The sequence below is a fragment of the Octopus bimaculoides genome, chromosome 19, assembly GCF_046866305.1.
Source record: "Octopus bimaculoides isolate indiv1 chromosome 19, ASM4686630v1, whole genome shotgun sequence".
Classification (NCBI taxonomy): Eukaryota; Metazoa; Mollusca; class Cephalopoda; order Octopoda; family Octopodidae; genus Octopus; species Octopus bimaculoides.
In genome coordinates, this window is record NC_142946.1 from 30,412,417 (window position 1) to 30,429,212 (window position 16,796).

A 16,796-nucleotide genomic window follows, 5' to 3' on the forward strand; every position below is an offset into this window, starting at 1 on the left:
GATGTATGATTAGTGAAAGCTGTAAAAGCCATATACAGGGATGCTGTCAATAAGATGAAAGTCGCCAATGAGTGTAGCAAGAAATTTAGTGTACAAGTAGGAGTCCACCAGGGATCAGTTCTCAGCCCCCTCTTGTTTATCATAGTCCTCCAAGTTATAATAGAGGAATTTAAAACCGGCTGCCCTTGGGAGCTCCTCTATACCAATGACCTTGTTCTTATGGCTGAATCACTACCAGAACTAGAGGAGAAATTTCAGGTATGGAGGCAAGGCCTGAAATTAAAGGGCCTTAGAGTTAATTTAGCAAAGACCAAAGTCCTAATAATTAGGAAAACAGACAAATCATAGATCCCTTCAAGGCGATCGCCCTCCTTGATATGTGGAAAAGGTATCAGTAGGAACTTATGGTGTACCCAGTACAAACTATGGATACATAAGAGATGCAACAGTATCACTGGAAGACTAACAGAAAAAGTAGTCTTTACCTGTGGCAACTGTGCAGGTACATTAAAGACCAGAAATGTACAAAACATAGATTCCCTGAAATATCCTTAGAAAGACCAAGTTAGCAGTGGTGACATTCGTTCCGAAAACATAGCTACTAGAATAAGAATAGGCTGGGCAAAGTTCAGAGAGCTACTACCTCTGTTGGTAACAAAGGGCCTCTCCATCAGAGTGAAAAGCAGATTGTATGATGTCTGTGTATGAACAGCTATGCTACATGGCAGTGCGACATAGACTGTGACTGCTGAGGAAATGCGAAAGCTTGAATGCTCTGTTGGATGAGTAATGTCAATGTGCATATACAACAGTGTCAGTGATTTAAGAGAAAAACTGGGTATATGAGGCATCAGATGTGTGCAAGAGAGAAGACTGCTCTGGTATGGCCATGTAATGCATATGCATGAAGAGAGATGCGTCAAGAAGTGCTGAGCTCTCACTGTGGAGGAAATTTGTGGAGAAGGTAGACCTGTGAGGACCATGCGATGTGAGGTGACGAGGATGGCTCTTTAGTACCACATCACATGGCTGATACAATAAATATAAAATGAACAATATATATATATATATATGTGCCAGAGGGAAAAAGAGAGACACAACTGAGTAGAATGTTTAAGAGAAGATTTATTGATATGCTAATATGTGTGTCTGTCTGTGCGTCTGTGTGTACCATCATGAGGACAAAGTGTATGTGTGTATAGGCATGGATGTATGCATGTATGTTAAGTGCATATAAGAATAGCAATGAAGAAGAAAACTGAAAGAATCTATAATGAGAAGTTAGAAGAAAGTTCATAGGCACTAGAATGGGAATACCAGTTGAAATACTGTATCAAGAAGTTGCAGCCATGATGCTGAGCCAGTTGCGGTACATGTCATATGTGAAGTTGTGACTGATGCTGCTGCCTGGATCACTTACAGAAGTTCTCACAGGTTGTATATTCGCTGTTGATCTATGATGAAGTAATTTATAAACAATGAAGTGTTGGAACCTGAGTGAGTTGTGTGCTTAGAGATGTTGACTTAGGACAATGGTGGCAACGGAGATGGAGGTTGCTGAATGCTGTTGGACGAAGTTAATGAGTCTCAACATGGCTTCTGTGGTGTTGTCGCTGGAACTGGCTGTGTCTTGTGTGGTCAGTGACTAGACCTTAAAAGGTCTGAAACCAAAGACGTATAATGAGGAAAAAGCTGGGTTTTTATAGGGTGCAGTAGGCTTGAAAAGTGTTTGAAAAAGGTTGTTCATATGATGCTATCTAAAGTCTTTGACTGGTGCTCCACAGTCTGTTGGCACAATAAAGTAGGAGACAAATACCCATTTTCCTTAAACATAGGAAGAAACAAGTTTGGTGGGGCGCTCTTCTCTATGAATGCCTCTTTTTGAGGCTGCTTCTTCATGAAATAAGAGGAGCGTGATTGAATGTCAAACTTTTCATACTTAAGCCTTTTAGCCTTAAATTGTTAGATGACAATCAGTGGGATAGAACAACGGCTGAGGTTTCAGTGTTATGCACACCTATTTCTTTCAGAGGTCTTTTTGCAATTCTTCTGAATTGTGAAGTAAGTAATCCATTAGTATTGTGACACAAATATAAGAATGATTTATCAGAAGACTACAAATATTTAACACAATTAAGATTCCCTGAGAGGGAAATAACATTCTGCATTGGATGAAATTGAAGATTGCGTTGTCTCAATTGGAGAGGAAAAACACAGCAAGTTTGGCTTACCTGAAATTCATCGAAATGAGGTGAATAATTTGATCATAGAAGTTTTGCGAGAAACTTCATACGATATTGATTCATTAACAAGATTCCTTGAGGAAAATGTCCCGAAACTTTTGCTAAACCAATGACTTGCATATACAGCATCATTGACCAAGTGACACATAAGAGAAGACGATTATATTTTTTAGACGCACCAGGAGGAACTGAGAAAACTTTTGTTACAAATTTAGTGCTAGCCAAAGTCTGGCAGAAAAAGGAAATATCCTTAGCTGTAGTGAGCTCTGGAATTACTGTAACTTTACTCCCAGGAAGTCGAACAACTCACGCAACATTCACCCTGCCATTCAATCTAACTTCAAATGATAAACCTGTCTGCAATATTAGTAAAAGTTCTTCCCTAGCTCATGTTCTCATGAAATGTTCTTTGATCATATGGGATGAAGATACAATGTCCCATAATAGATCAGTAGAAACTATTAACAGAATGCTGTAGGATTTGTGCATTTCCAATTGTTTGATGCAATTGTTTGATACAGTACTTTCAGGTGATTTCAGATAAACTTTACAAGTGATTTCCAGGGGAACATAGGCAAATGAATTGAAAGCATGTTTGAAATCTTTTTTATGAAAGATTTCTTTTATTCCTCATTTACCTTTAATATCTCTCAATATACCCTTTCAGTTCAAATGACTTCAATTTCCAATACTCCTGTCTTTTGGCCAGACTTTGAAAGTTGCTGGTTTGCAATTAGAAGTGGACTGTGGGGAGCAAGAACAGTCTTTTCATTTTTTCCCCCTACTGGTAAAACCTAAAACATCGTCTATAAGAAAGTTTTTACCATGGGATCACCGAACTAAAATTTGCAGAATGATTAATAACTTTGAATTGATATTGTCAACGTCACACTATATTCATCTAAGAAAAGTTATTTGTATTTTTGCTTGTTCAATAAATTGTAGTACATATGTTTTTAGTTTTCCTCAAACATTTACCTATCTTGTACTAGACATAAGCCAAAGTCTGTGTGTTGTTTGCTTCATTTGTAGACTGAAATACTATAGATCATAGATCAGAAGTCTAAATGCAGACATGATAATATCGGCCAGAAGAAAACAGCTCTATCATTTACATGAAAGTTAACAACCATTTCTTATATATGTTCAATACAATCTAAGTATATTCATAGTACAATTTTGGCAACTGTGTGTCTATGTTTTGTCTTACACTTGTTTCAGTTGTTGGATTGCAGCCATTCTATGGTTACTACCTTGAAGGGTTTTTAGTTGAATGAATTGATCCCACTACTTTTTCCTTTTTAAGCTTGATACTTAATCAAGTGGTTTCTTTTTGCAGAACTGATAAGTTATACGGACATAAACAAATGAACACCAGTTGTCGAGTGGTGGTAGGGTACAGGCACAAACACATAAATATACATAGGTATACAAATATAGAAACAGCTGTTAGATATACAAGTATACATGTACATATATGTGTGTGTGTGTGTGTATGTATGTATGTATGTATGTATGTATGTATGTATGTATGTATGTATGTATGTATGTGCCTACATACACACATACACACTGTGAGCTTCTTTTAGTTTCTATCTACCAAATTCATTCACAAGACTTTGGTTGGCTTGGGGCTGTAGTAAACAACACTCAACTGAAGTACCATGCAGTGGGACTGAACACGGAACCGTGTAGTTGGGAAGCAAATGTCTTACCAGATTTACTGGGGATTAATAAGACTGAATGAGTATTACATGTATAGAATTTAGTGTATGGTAGATAAATGAAATTATTTTCTCAGTAAATATTGTTTAATGTGTGGATCAATGTTATTGTCTCTTTCAGAGTGAAGACCCAGTGGAAGATGTCTATGTAGAATATGAAGTCATGTCCAATACATCAAGTGTTCAAATCTCCGACAGTGAAGACGACCAACCACAAGTAGCTATGGTAACCTATTTTCTAGATTTCCATTCTTGAGACAGTCCTCAAACCTGTCAGATCCTTTTCAGTCTCACAAGTTGCATGGTGACCACACTAATGTTGGCTCCATGAAAAACACCCCAACACACTCAGATAAGTGGTTGGCATTAAGAAAAGCAGGCTGTAGAAACCATGCCAAACCAGACACTGAAGCAGGAGACTGTCTTCCAACTCATTGGATCTTGTCAATCCCTTGCCAGCACTAAAGACAGATATTAGATGATGATATATTTGTGTGTATTTATGTTATTGTTACAGTTTAATCAACTTCCCTCTCTTCAATTATGTGGCTTGTGTCATTTGTTAAAGATTATTATTATTAATGTGGCAGAATCATTAGAACACTTGTAAAAAGGCTTTGCAGTATTTGTTCCAGCTCTCCATGTTCTGAGTTTAAATCCTGCTGAAGTTAACTTTCATCCTTCCTGGTTTGATAAAGAGAAGTACCAGTTAAGTACTGGAGTAGATTGCGTTGACTACTCTCAACATTGTTGGCCTTAAGCTTATATTAGAGACCATTAGCTTTATTATTGGTATTGGTATTTCTCTTTGAAGCATCACTTTTTTTTTCTATATTTACCCTTTTTTTGTCATCTTTGACCATTGAAATTGTGATGAATGGTTTGCAGATGTATCTGGATTTCCACAGAAAATGTACTGCCCCAGCTGGAGTGGATGAACACTTGGTCATTGATTTTAGAAAATTTTCAGCTATATATTTTTCTCAAAAGATGACCAAGTTCAAGTGTAAATGGAGTTGTTGTTGTAAAAGAAAATGTACTTGTCACTCCTACTTTGTATGCCAATGACCACAACAATCGTAATCCACCAGCAAGTGTTGCACTTGCTTTTCCATTGAAAGTAGAAAAAAACTCACAAAACAGTAACAACAAAAACGACACTACTAACATCAACATAAAACTGCTGCAATAGTAATGTAAGCAACTGCAGCAACTATAACAGTTGCCACCATCATGAAAACAACCACAACAATGAAAACAGCAATAACATAATCAACAAACACAAGGTTCATCACCAGTAATGGGGATAAAAAAAACTCATCTTTCAACCATGCCACAAAGACTAATAGACTTCTTGTTCTCATGAAGGTAAAACCAGCTTAATAAAAAAAAATATAAGATTGATATTGTTTGTCCTAGAGTGATGTTGCTCTCAAAAGAGGAAGTTTTGTTTAAAAGAAGAAAAAACAAAGCCCATTATTTACAAGTGCATCACTTATGCAGGCAGTTAGTCAGGAATCCACAATACTTATCCCCAGCTGAAATGAATAAATGTCTGAAATTGTTGTGGCCCTTTGAAGTGTACGTTACCAGTGGAAAGCATAGTGGGATGGTGATAGCTGTTTGCAATAGTGAGCAGGAAGCTTGTAAAATGGCTACAACCTCCTACACCTCCTAATAGTTTGTTTTGATACCCATATATATATGGGGGTCATGTTACCAACATCAGGGTCACAAACATAGATCCTTGTAGAGTCCAGACCAGAGTAATAGCTATGCTAGAGGAATATGGGGGAAATTTTAAGCATGAAGTCTTATAAAATAGAATGGATACATTGAGTGAGTTCCCAATATTGGTTGCTCTGGAAGACTTGCCTGGTATCACAGGTTACTATTTCTGAGAATGCAAACAAATGCAGGTAGTTGTACAGGATAGAAAACCCAAATATTACATCTGTGACAAAGCAGATCATCTCAAAGCATTCTGCCACTCTGAAGAGGGGTTGAGAGTAGTTCATCACACTGCACTATTGCTCCTAGTACTAAATCTGCTATAATAACAATGGGTATGTCCTCTCTGAATCCAAACAGACAAGTGCAGTGTTTCAACAACACTTCCTCAAATTGTTTGCTGTGATTGCCGAACAAGGTGACTGAGTACTGTGAAAAGCTGATTTCTGCTTATTAACAAGGTGGATGTACTGAGCCATTGTGTGGGGTGCAAATTGCTGGATTCAGATCATCTGTTCTGAGCTGTGTTTTCATGTGCAAGACTTGTTTGCTTTATCTTGGCACTTTCTACTGCAACTGACAGCAGACTGGAAGCATTCCCAGTCAAGTGAGCTGAGAAGTGGTGACATTGCTGAGGAAGGATTTAAACAAGGGGATATGATTCAAAACTTCAAATGCATAACTCATCTCAACATGCCAAGAGTTTGGCAAAGGTGTTTGCCAAGATGCTAGTATTTATTATCAGCGGTGTACATACTTGTCCAATCCCTGACTGATCCATCCATGACAATTTTTACTTTGTATGATGCATCATAGAGCTGGTTGGGAATAGATCTGATTTTAGGTAAGATGCTAGTCACTTTAGATCCTTGCTACCGGGTTGCTGTCCTAAGAGCTCTCAGATTTGTTCTTGTCATCAAAGGCTGGATTGCTACAATGTAAACTAGTATCTGTTTTGTGGTCAAATTCAACACCCACCTCTCAGAACCAGTTAGCATTGAATGTTTAGTTCATCCAGAATGCCCCTACTTTCTCCTCTCCAGTGTTTTGGCCTTAGAACCTTTGTTGAAGAGGATATAGAGTTTGAAGGATATCCCACTTCAATTGGGTCACAGAAGAGCTGTATTGGCATATGTGGATGTCACTATCATTGTGCTGGACACTGGATATAGAAGACAGTGACACTTATACTGAAAGATTACCATATATGTACAGAAGTATGCATAAACAAGGTCAAGTTGGTGGGCTTGCAGCTAGGTACTTGGGGAAGCAAGTCCATGTTGGCTAGTAGCAATTTTAGTTACTGGACCAACATATTAGTCAAGCACTGAGGTTGACATAATTGACTAACCACCTCTACTCAAAACTGTTGGTCTTGTATTATTATTATTAAGGTGGTGTGATAGCAGGATGGTTAGCTTGTTGGACAAAATGCTCAGGCTCTTTATGTTGCGAGTTCTAATTAGCCTGAGGTTGACTTTGCCTTTCCTCCTTTTGGGACCAATAGAATAAGTTCCAGTTGAGCACTGGAGTCGATGTGAACGACTAATCTCCATCTCCATAAAAAATTACTGGATTTCTGTCAAAATTTGAAACCATCATTTTTTTTTATTGTTAATTTATTTTCAGGACATGTTGGTGATATGTCAAGACAGTGATATGGAATTCTGGGCTGATCTCAGTGAAAATGGCTCTGACTCTGATGTGGAGTTGTCTGAGGCTGTGAGTACTCCTGTTTCTTGCAAGTGTATATTATCAATGTTGTATGTGTGGCTGGAATGTGTATAGTAATAATCAGGACCTTGTCCCTTACCTTCTCTTGTTTTTTACTTGTTTGTGATAGATATGTTATTTCTTTGATACATCTGTCAGGTTGACTGCAGTCTGCAACCATTGCTATGTAGTTAAGAAGTTCATTTTGCAGTAACATGGTATGTGGGCCTATATATACGTGTGTGTATGTGTGTGTGCATAACCATGATAAAGCAGACCCCACTGGTGTCACATAAAATGCACCCAATCCCCCCTGTAAAGCGGTTGGCATAGGAAGGGTATCCAGCTGTAAAAACCATACCAAAATAGACAGTGGAACTTGGTGCAGTCCTCTGGCTTACCAGCTCTTGTCAAACCATCCAGCCCATTCACCATGGAAAATGGATGTTGATGATGATATATGGTTCAAAATTATACAAATAACAAAGATCAGTGTATTAGTTTGATCCTTGGGGAAACTGGAAGAAGTCTCTTTCGTTTCAAGCCTAGGGTCTCTTCCACTGAAAGGTATGAAGAGAGAAAACAGATGGAAAGAAAAAAAATGTGTCTGAATTACCAGATGCACATGTTGAACTGATAAGGAAGGAAGTGGTTGGAGATGTGGGTGGCAAGGGAGACAACAGTAACCTGGCTAAAGTGTTTGTGCATAGGCATGTGTGAGTATGTGAAGGATAATGTACTTGTGTATATATGTGTGTATTACAGTTCTATATTTAAGAGATGAGGAATTATTTACATTATTTACATTTGACGGATATTTCTTCTCATCTTGTTTGTTGTTAACACAACGTTTCGGCTGATATACCTGGGTTCTCATTCCTAACGATGTTACTACTATTATTATATTATTATTATTACTATTAATAATAGTAATAATAATAATATAATAGTAGTAGTAACATCGTTAGGAATGAGAACCCAGGTTCGAAATTTCCCCAAGACACCTGACGAAAGCTGGAGGGTATATCAGCCGAAACGTTGTGTTAACAACAAACAAGATGAGGAGAAATATCCGTCAAATGTAAATAATGTAAATAATGTATATGTGTGTATGTGGGCATGAAGATTATGTGAGCATGTGTATGTATGGAAGCAACTGTGTGTGTAAGTGGCAGTCAGATATATGCATGTGTGTGACACTAATATGTGCATGTGTACCATGTGTTTATGTATGTGTATATATGTGAGTGTGAATGTCCCTGTTTTCAGATGGTGTGTATGAAGTTGATGTGGTGTATGTATATTTTGTGTTTGTACATAATTATGTGTGTTTGAGGCTATATGAGGCATGTGTGTGTTTTAGGGAGATGTATGTGGGTTGACCTAGATGGAGCTGTCAGGTGAAATAGGCATGACAGTGGAGGTAGGTGTTGGGAGATATTGGTGCATGACGATATATTGGGTCAGCCCATAAATAATGCGGTCTTTTCAATTGCATGAACTAAAAGTTAGAGGGGTATGGAATAAACTACCCGCATCAACTTGCTATAAAAGCAGATATAAATTTTACCTTGTACTTATTCTTAGTACAAGTTTTGAACAGTGCAGTTCGATTTTAACAGTTATTTTTTCAAAACTATAAAGGAACATATTTGGCATATTTTGCTTTATGAGTTCAATAAAGGCATCGACGCAATGGAAAGTGTGAGAAATATTAGTGCAGTATTTGGGGATCGGATAACAAGCGTAAGCTAGTGTCAATGATGGTTCCAGAAGTTCTGAGCTGGAAACTGCAGCCTAGAAGGCGAGCCTTGTCCTGGAAGATCTGTAGAGCTCAATAAGGACGTCCTGCAAACCCTGGTGGAACAAAATCCCATCATAACTGTTGAGGAACTAGTTGAAGAGATTAGATGGGAGTGTGGATTCTGATGTGTGTGTGTGTGTGCATAAATGTATATACATTTATGCTGTAGGGGCATAATGGCATGTATGTATGCATATTTATAGGTGTATGTATATGCTGTAGGGGTATAATCGTGCGTGTGGTATGCGTAATAAGTATAATGGTGTAGAAAGTTGTGTTGGAAGTAGAGGAGGAAGGACAGTGAAATGTAGCAGGTGTGTGGTGTGTGTAGAAGTGAAGAATTGAGATCATGTGGGACTGAGGAATGAGAGAGAAAACAAATTCCTGCTCTTGGCAGGTCAGTCTGACAGTCTGACAAATATTGCAGGGAATAACTGGCTGAGCGGAAGTGGCGCGAGACTGAGGTGTCGTTGCTGAGGCTGATCATCCCAGAAATGTTCGGTAAACTGGTAGCTAGGTTCCAGCCAGTTTGACCAAAGTACTAGGAGTGAGAGAGCAAAGGATGCAGTAGATAACATTGCTGGCAGTCCAGGTGAATGATTGGTAATGTGGCAGTCTGAATGACAGCAAGGGAAGAAGCCAGGCTGGGTGCTAGGAGTGGGGAAGAAGCTATGGACCAGAAGGTCACATAGGTTATGGGCACATTTGGAGGGGAGGTGTGGTTGAGAAAGATGTGGGAGGTCTAGGGGTTTCCCATTGACAGGCTTCTGATATTAAATAAAGTGTTAAACACATAGTTTGCAAATTAGTTGTTGCAGTTCTCTAGAGCTACTGGATTTAATGTGTATGTAAAGAAATTGGCTACTTGTCTCTCTGGGATTAGTTAAGTGATATAGACACCTGATGTGACCTCAATAAAGACTGAAAATCAATTAAGGGTGTTCATCATTTTTTTAAAGCTACAGAAACCGGTAAATATGACATGTTCGTATGTCTACTGTGTAGGTTTATATGTATAGCAACAAGCTACTTTCAATGTATTGAGTAAGACTTTAAACCGTATCTGATAGTGGGGCCTTGATACAGGATTTCCAGGGTTTTAAAGAGTGTGGAACCACTTCTTGCCACTATTAATCCCAGGTCTACTCTGATCCAGTGTAGTAACACCTGTTAGGATCCCAGCTAACCCCGTTAGTGTTAACTAGCATGTGTACCATTCACTTAACCAGGTTCTGATAATTGTTGGTGATTTAGTCAGTGGACACTCTACAATCATCAACAATTGATAGTAAGATGAGCTGCTATGGATCACACTATCCCAAAATGTGTATGCATGTGATTGGAGACCACAATGTATTCTCACTGAAACTCTGAACAACTCTACACCTCAATAACAAATGACTCCGGCTAAGGCATCTATGCTGTCCAACATGCTGCTCTCCCAGTGGGGCATCTGTCAAATTTGCAAGCAGGATTTTTAGTCTGTTGGTAGAAGCATTACTTTGTTTGCTGGAACATTAGGGCTGACCATTGGATGTGGTCAGCGTTTGTGAGAGATGTGGTGAACTTGGTCAAAGCCAGCTCAACTCACTCCAGGTGAATGTCGCCACAAGTACAAGAATGTACATGCAGTGGGACTGAACTCAGAACCATGTGGTTGGGAAGCAGACTTCTTACCACATAGCCATGCCTGCACCTTTGTATATATATCATTTATGTATATGTGTATATCCTTTAGTAATGTGCGGTTATGAAATTGTAAACATTACCAAAAAACTGATAAGCCTTTGCTTTCTAACAAAAATTCCTTGTGATATTTTGGTCTGCCCAAGTTACACACGCTTAACTGTGAACCAGTTGGAAATCTATAACCAAAAGCACTATTGTTCACAAAATATATAAAACTAAAAGTAACCAAGTGAAGATGACCATTTATTATAGAAATTTGTTATAGTCAAGTTATGACATGAGTTAATAGTAGCTTAGAGAATGAGGTGGTGAGTTGTAAAATTATAGGAGAACTGGTGTTTGATAGATCAGACTTTACACAGGGATAGTTTGGTAGATCATACACCTGATTCCTATTTTACCCTTTATTACACATTTCAACATATTTCTTTGTTTTTTCTTTTTATTTTCAGGACAAATGGTGCTGTTCCAAATGTCATGCTTTTAATTCTCCTATACATCGACTCTGTGATATATGTTGGACCATACGGCCTGGTTGGCTCCCTAATTATGACAGTCAGAAGAATTCAAATGAAGATACAGAATCTACTGATGAACTTACCAATTGTGGGGAAAGAGGAGTGAACGTGAAAACTGAGAAGTCATCGACATCAGATGACTGTCCAATAGATAAAGTGTGTCAAATTCGCAATACCCTGTCTAACATTTGTTATTACTCAGAAACAGATATTCCAGCACGAAGAACACGAAACCAAACTGGCAGCAGGAAAAGACGGTTAACGTCTGAATCTGAAGAAAGTGATATATCTGGTAAAATACGGTGTTTAACTTCACCAGAGAAACTACCTACGCCAGGAGTGTGTTTGATATGTTCACAAAACCCAAGGGATGCTTCTTTAATACATGGTACCTCTGGTCACCAGATTTGTTGTCTCACATGTGCAAAGAAATTAAAACGTAAAGGGCACAAATGTCCTATTTGTCGGCGCACTATTCAAAAAGTTGTCCGAAATTATTTGACATGAAACACTAACAAATTATCATTTTGGCTGTGATTTATAGAATTTATATTCATCCAATCTAGATATTTACTTGACCAAATTGTTTAATGTTTCCTTCAATTGGGTACATCTTGCTAAGGTTATTTATTTCTATCTTATGCTCACCTCAATACAACACATTGATGACTTTTCAAAACAATTTTTTTACCAAAACAACAAAAATTATTTATATGAAGAAAAAAAATTGAAAATACAGCAAAAATATTCCCTCCCTCCCCTTAAAATTTGAAAAAATTGTTTAATAATAAATAATATGATATATTGACACTTACATCATATCATAAATGAGGTCATTCACTGCTATAACATTGAAGTAATGTGTTATATTGATAAACTCCTATATGTATATGATACCAGATCTATACACTGCTGAAGACATGTATTATAGATGTCTTTATCAGACAGATTTTAATACATTTTTATTCTGCAGCTGAGACCAAAATTCTGTTCAAAATTGTTTTCCCTCTCTATCATATTGAATCTGGGACCAAAATAAAGAAACCTGCATATAACAGTGTTACAAACTCCCTTGCTTCAAACAAGTAGTATTACAAAGATGCTCGTTAAAACTTTTGAAATAATTCTACAAGGCTACCCACAGAATCACTGTATATACAACCCGGCATATAATATTACCAGATTGGACACAATTAATTTAAGAATAACCCCTCCACACACAAACCACACTCTCTTGTCCTCCCCTTTGAAATATTCTTCAAATTTTTTAAAGAATTTCTTTCCAAATGTCCTTATTTAATGAAGAATTTTTATTTCACTGTCCATAAACAGAAAGTTTCTAGAAATGTCAGCCCTGTTGACTAAAATATCTTTTGAGTTTATTTATAAAAAGAACTTGTATTTATAAAAGGAACTTGTATGTAAAATTTTGTTATTGTTTATATTTGAATATTTGATGGTGGTACTGTAGAAGTGAGATATTAGGGGTGGGGTACTTTACAGATATTAGTGTTTGGGTACTGTACAGCTGAGATAGTGGTATTGGGGTACTGTACAAGAGAGATGTTGGGGTTGGGATATTGTACAGGTGAAATGTTGAGGTACAGTACAGATGAGATGAGATGTTGCTGTTGGAGTACTATACAGGTGAGATATTGGACTTGGGGTACAGTACAGGTGAGATGTTGGTGTTTGGGTACTGGACAGGTGAGATGTTGATGTCTGGGTTGGTGAAATATTGATGTTGGAGTACTGTACAGGTGAGGTATTAGTAAAGTGGTATTGTTGTATAGGTGAGACTGTGGTATTGTTGTATAGGCGGTTAGTGGTGTACAGGTGACATATTGGTAAGGTGGTGGTATTCAGATGAGATATTGTGCAAAGTTAATTTTTGTTGATAGATTTTCTAAATGTATTTTCTGTGAATATGTAGTTATGAAGAGAGATAATAGTACTTTGTGGTAGTGTTTTGCATTTTGAGTTTTTCAAAATGATTATGCAAAAAGTAATTTTCTAGCTGGAGTTAGTTTTTGTGCAGTTCTTTTCTAATGGTGTCCGTACACAGAAATATTTCTCTGCAATGGACCTACCACATTTAATAGACAAAGGGGCCACAATTATATATTTAAGATAGTTTTATTATTATTAAGTAGATTTGATGTTAGTATAACTAGTACTACTGCATAGTTTAGAAAACTGAAATGAACTGTAAAAGTTGATTTAACAGACCTAAATATTATTCACTGTTTTAATATTTCATATTGGTTTCTTCTTACATTTGTACAAATTAGCATTAAAACAGCAGGGATATGATCAATTGAATCAAACCCTAATTTACAACAGTGTTTGACCCTGAACACTGTACTTTTGCTTTGTGTAGGTATCTGTTTCTGTATCCAAGAATGTATGATAGGATGTGTTATTCATGAGAAGAGATATACTACTGAAAATTGCAATAATCATCACTACACTTCACCTGCCTTTACAGGATGCCATCTTAGTGTGTTACATGAAACTTGACATAAAGACAGCTGCTATAATTGAACTCCTCATTCTCAATCATCTCTCTTGCTATGTGTAGAATGAATTTTTATTCTTGACTTTTTGCATAGTTTTTTTTTTTCTTTTCTTTTTCATATAAATTTTCCATAACTTACCATAAAACGTCTAAAAGTATTTCTGAAAATAGATTATGTTTCACTCCTCTGATCATTCATGCTTATATTATCTTGGACTCTGCAATATTTAATGTGAGTTTTTATTGATGCTGTGTCCCGAATAAGTCTTATTTCCGTGTTAGTTGAGCTGGGTCTCTTAGTGTTTCATATCCTCAAAAAAGCTTATTGTTCATTCAAACAACTTATTTGTAGTGGGTAGTGAGAGTGTTTTGTCCGAGTTTGCTGTTGTTTGAATGTATTGGGGCTCTGTTTTTGAATCCTTTTAGGAGCAGAGAGATATCAAGTGAGTTTAAAATGTGATGCAAATATTTATGTACTGTTAGTATCATGGCCCTGTTAATTTTGTTCCTGGTTCATATATGGACAAAAAGACCTAAAACCAGCACAGATAAACCAAGCTTTGTGCAGCAATGGCTTGACAGAATGGAAAAAAATATGCCTCTTATTTGTACAAGTTTACATACAACCAGTGTCTGTTAGTTTGTATGTATTTGGTAGAAGAAGAGTGACCTGAAGTATTGATGAAATGGCTGATAAAATTTCCATGAATTTTTTTTTGTAAAAATATGACAGACAAATTACTCTCTTGAAGGCTTTTATTTTTAATTGAAGTATAGGTTTTAACGTTTTTTTTTTTTTTTTATACTACCTCAACCTGTCAGCATTTTGATTATTTCAACACTAACAGATCCCCCTGATAGATTTAGATTTCTGCAGTGAAAACTTTGTAATATGATTACTTTTCTCTACTCCCATCATATAGCTTTTTCTGCTGTTTATATTTTTCTCAAAGCTGTAATTTGCCAGTAAATACTGAGAAACTGCCATTTTAAGTATCTAAGTTTAATTTTAACATTCCTTTAGTTTTTTTATCTGCATAGTTGAATGCTCTTGGTAGAAGCCTGATGGATTTTGGTCCTTATAAATTTCTAAAGCTGTAAGATGCAAGGAATTCATCAATGAATGGCTAATTCTTTCATCATGATCATATTTCTTGTATGTTTACATGAGTTGGAAATGTTTTCCTTATCACAGTATCTCACCATTTGTGGACCATTGTCATCTCTTGTAAGGTTCAGCATCTTGAGATTAACTTTTGCTCTTCTACAATGTCCTTCTACTTGGATCCCTCGGCACTACTTTATCCAACTGTCATTGTCAATGCACATCACATGATTATAGAAGCACAGTCTGGTATGTACATCAGATCACTTGAGACATTCAGGTTTTCTTTCATCATATTTGTTCTTCATTGTTACACTAACATTACACAACTAGCAGTGTATACTCATTTCATTTCTTTCCAGCTTTGACATCCTATGCCCATATTTCACTACCCTGCAATACACAGTTCATATGCAAACATTGTAAACCTTGTTCTTCACTCTGAAAATCTCTTTGTTACTAGCTGAATAGTACTTAGAACTTTATCCATCCTTTCTTACTCAAGTTACTAACTTCTGGAACACTCTCTTCCACTACTAATTAGGTTAACTAGGTAACAAGCTTTTTTAACTTATAGGGAATATTTTATGGGTATTGTTACTGCTAACTACTTCTGCATAACAACTATGTACAAAGTTTTTCTTCTCTGACAACTTTCCTGCTATCTCACCTGCACACATTGGCTACATCATATAGAATTCCTTTTCTGCATCTCAAGCAAGGTTAATTCCCAGATGTTAGTAAATCCTGTCTTCTTTCCTATTACACTTTTGTCTTTGCTAAATTTACTTGAGGACTAATTGATTTTCATCCATGCATCTACATTTAAAATTATCACTAAATCTTCTACAGAAATTACCTCTAGCCAGCCAGTCTGTTATTGTCTAAAGAGGTGATACCCGATAGATAACTCATCTGCACTCTAAATTCCCCACTGAGATCATTACTAACTTTCACCTGGCTGATATCATCTGTACATATCTTGCAAGCCATCCAACTACATCAAGTTCTCTTATAGACTGTCACACTGCAAATACTTGCTGTCATGACCTTCACTTAAGAGCTTCTATAGTTGTGTTGCTAACAAGAGAGTATCAGTGAGGCGCCATCTTCAATAAATAAATCAGGGAATGTTACTTCATCCTAAATGGAAACTAAATATTCTGATTAATCTTATAACTTAAAAATTATTTTCTTGGTTAAGCAGCATGACAGTAATGTTTCTCTGGGTGGTTATCTATATTGGCTAGTAAGTGGTCTGGTATCAACTATTTTACATTATAATGCACGTTCTAAAACATTTCCTTTACCACTTGAGTCACCATTGCTGTTTACTTATATCAAAGCAATTTCTAAAAATTGCTCAGATAGGCACAGACATAGCTGTGTAGTTCAGATAGGCACAGGTATGGCTGTGTATTTAAGTTTGCTTCCCAACTACATGGTTCTGGATTTAGTCCCATTGTGTGGCATCTTGAGCATCTTGTGAGTGGTGTTGGTTGATGGAAACTGAAAGAAGCATGTTGTGTGTGTGTGTGTGAGTGTGCATATGTCTGCATCTCTTTGCTTTGACATCACATAGTAGTTGTAAATGCATGTCACTGCCATACATTTCCAATATTCTGAGAGCATTTCTAGTCATGAGAAAATATTACCTTGCTTGGAAATAGGTGGGAGTTGGTGACAGGAAGAGTATTTGGTCATAGAAAATTTGCATCTATAAACTCCATCCAACCCATGCAACCATGGAA

The 16,796-nt window shown here is 36.9% G+C and overlaps 1 protein-coding gene across 10 annotated transcripts in view; it reads left to right on the plus strand.

The window, feature by feature from the left end:
* Positions 1-12,849, plus strand: part of LOC106869951 (E3 ubiquitin-protein ligase Mdm2) — a 111,948-nt gene extending 99,099 nt beyond the window's left edge. For all 10 annotated transcript variants that reach the window (XM_052974827.2, XM_089366697.1, XM_089366702.1 and 7 more), the window contains 3 exons: positions 4,089-4,193; positions 7,328-7,420; positions 11,357-12,849. In XM_052974827.2, the coding sequence (XP_052830787.1) occupies positions 4,089-4,193; positions 7,328-7,420; positions 11,357-11,929 (771 nt within the window). In that variant the 3' untranslated portion in view covers positions 11,930-12,849. The remainder of the gene's footprint in view (positions 1-4,088; positions 4,194-7,327; positions 7,421-11,356) is intronic.
* The last annotated feature ends 3,947 nt before the right edge of the window (positions 12,850-16,796 follow it).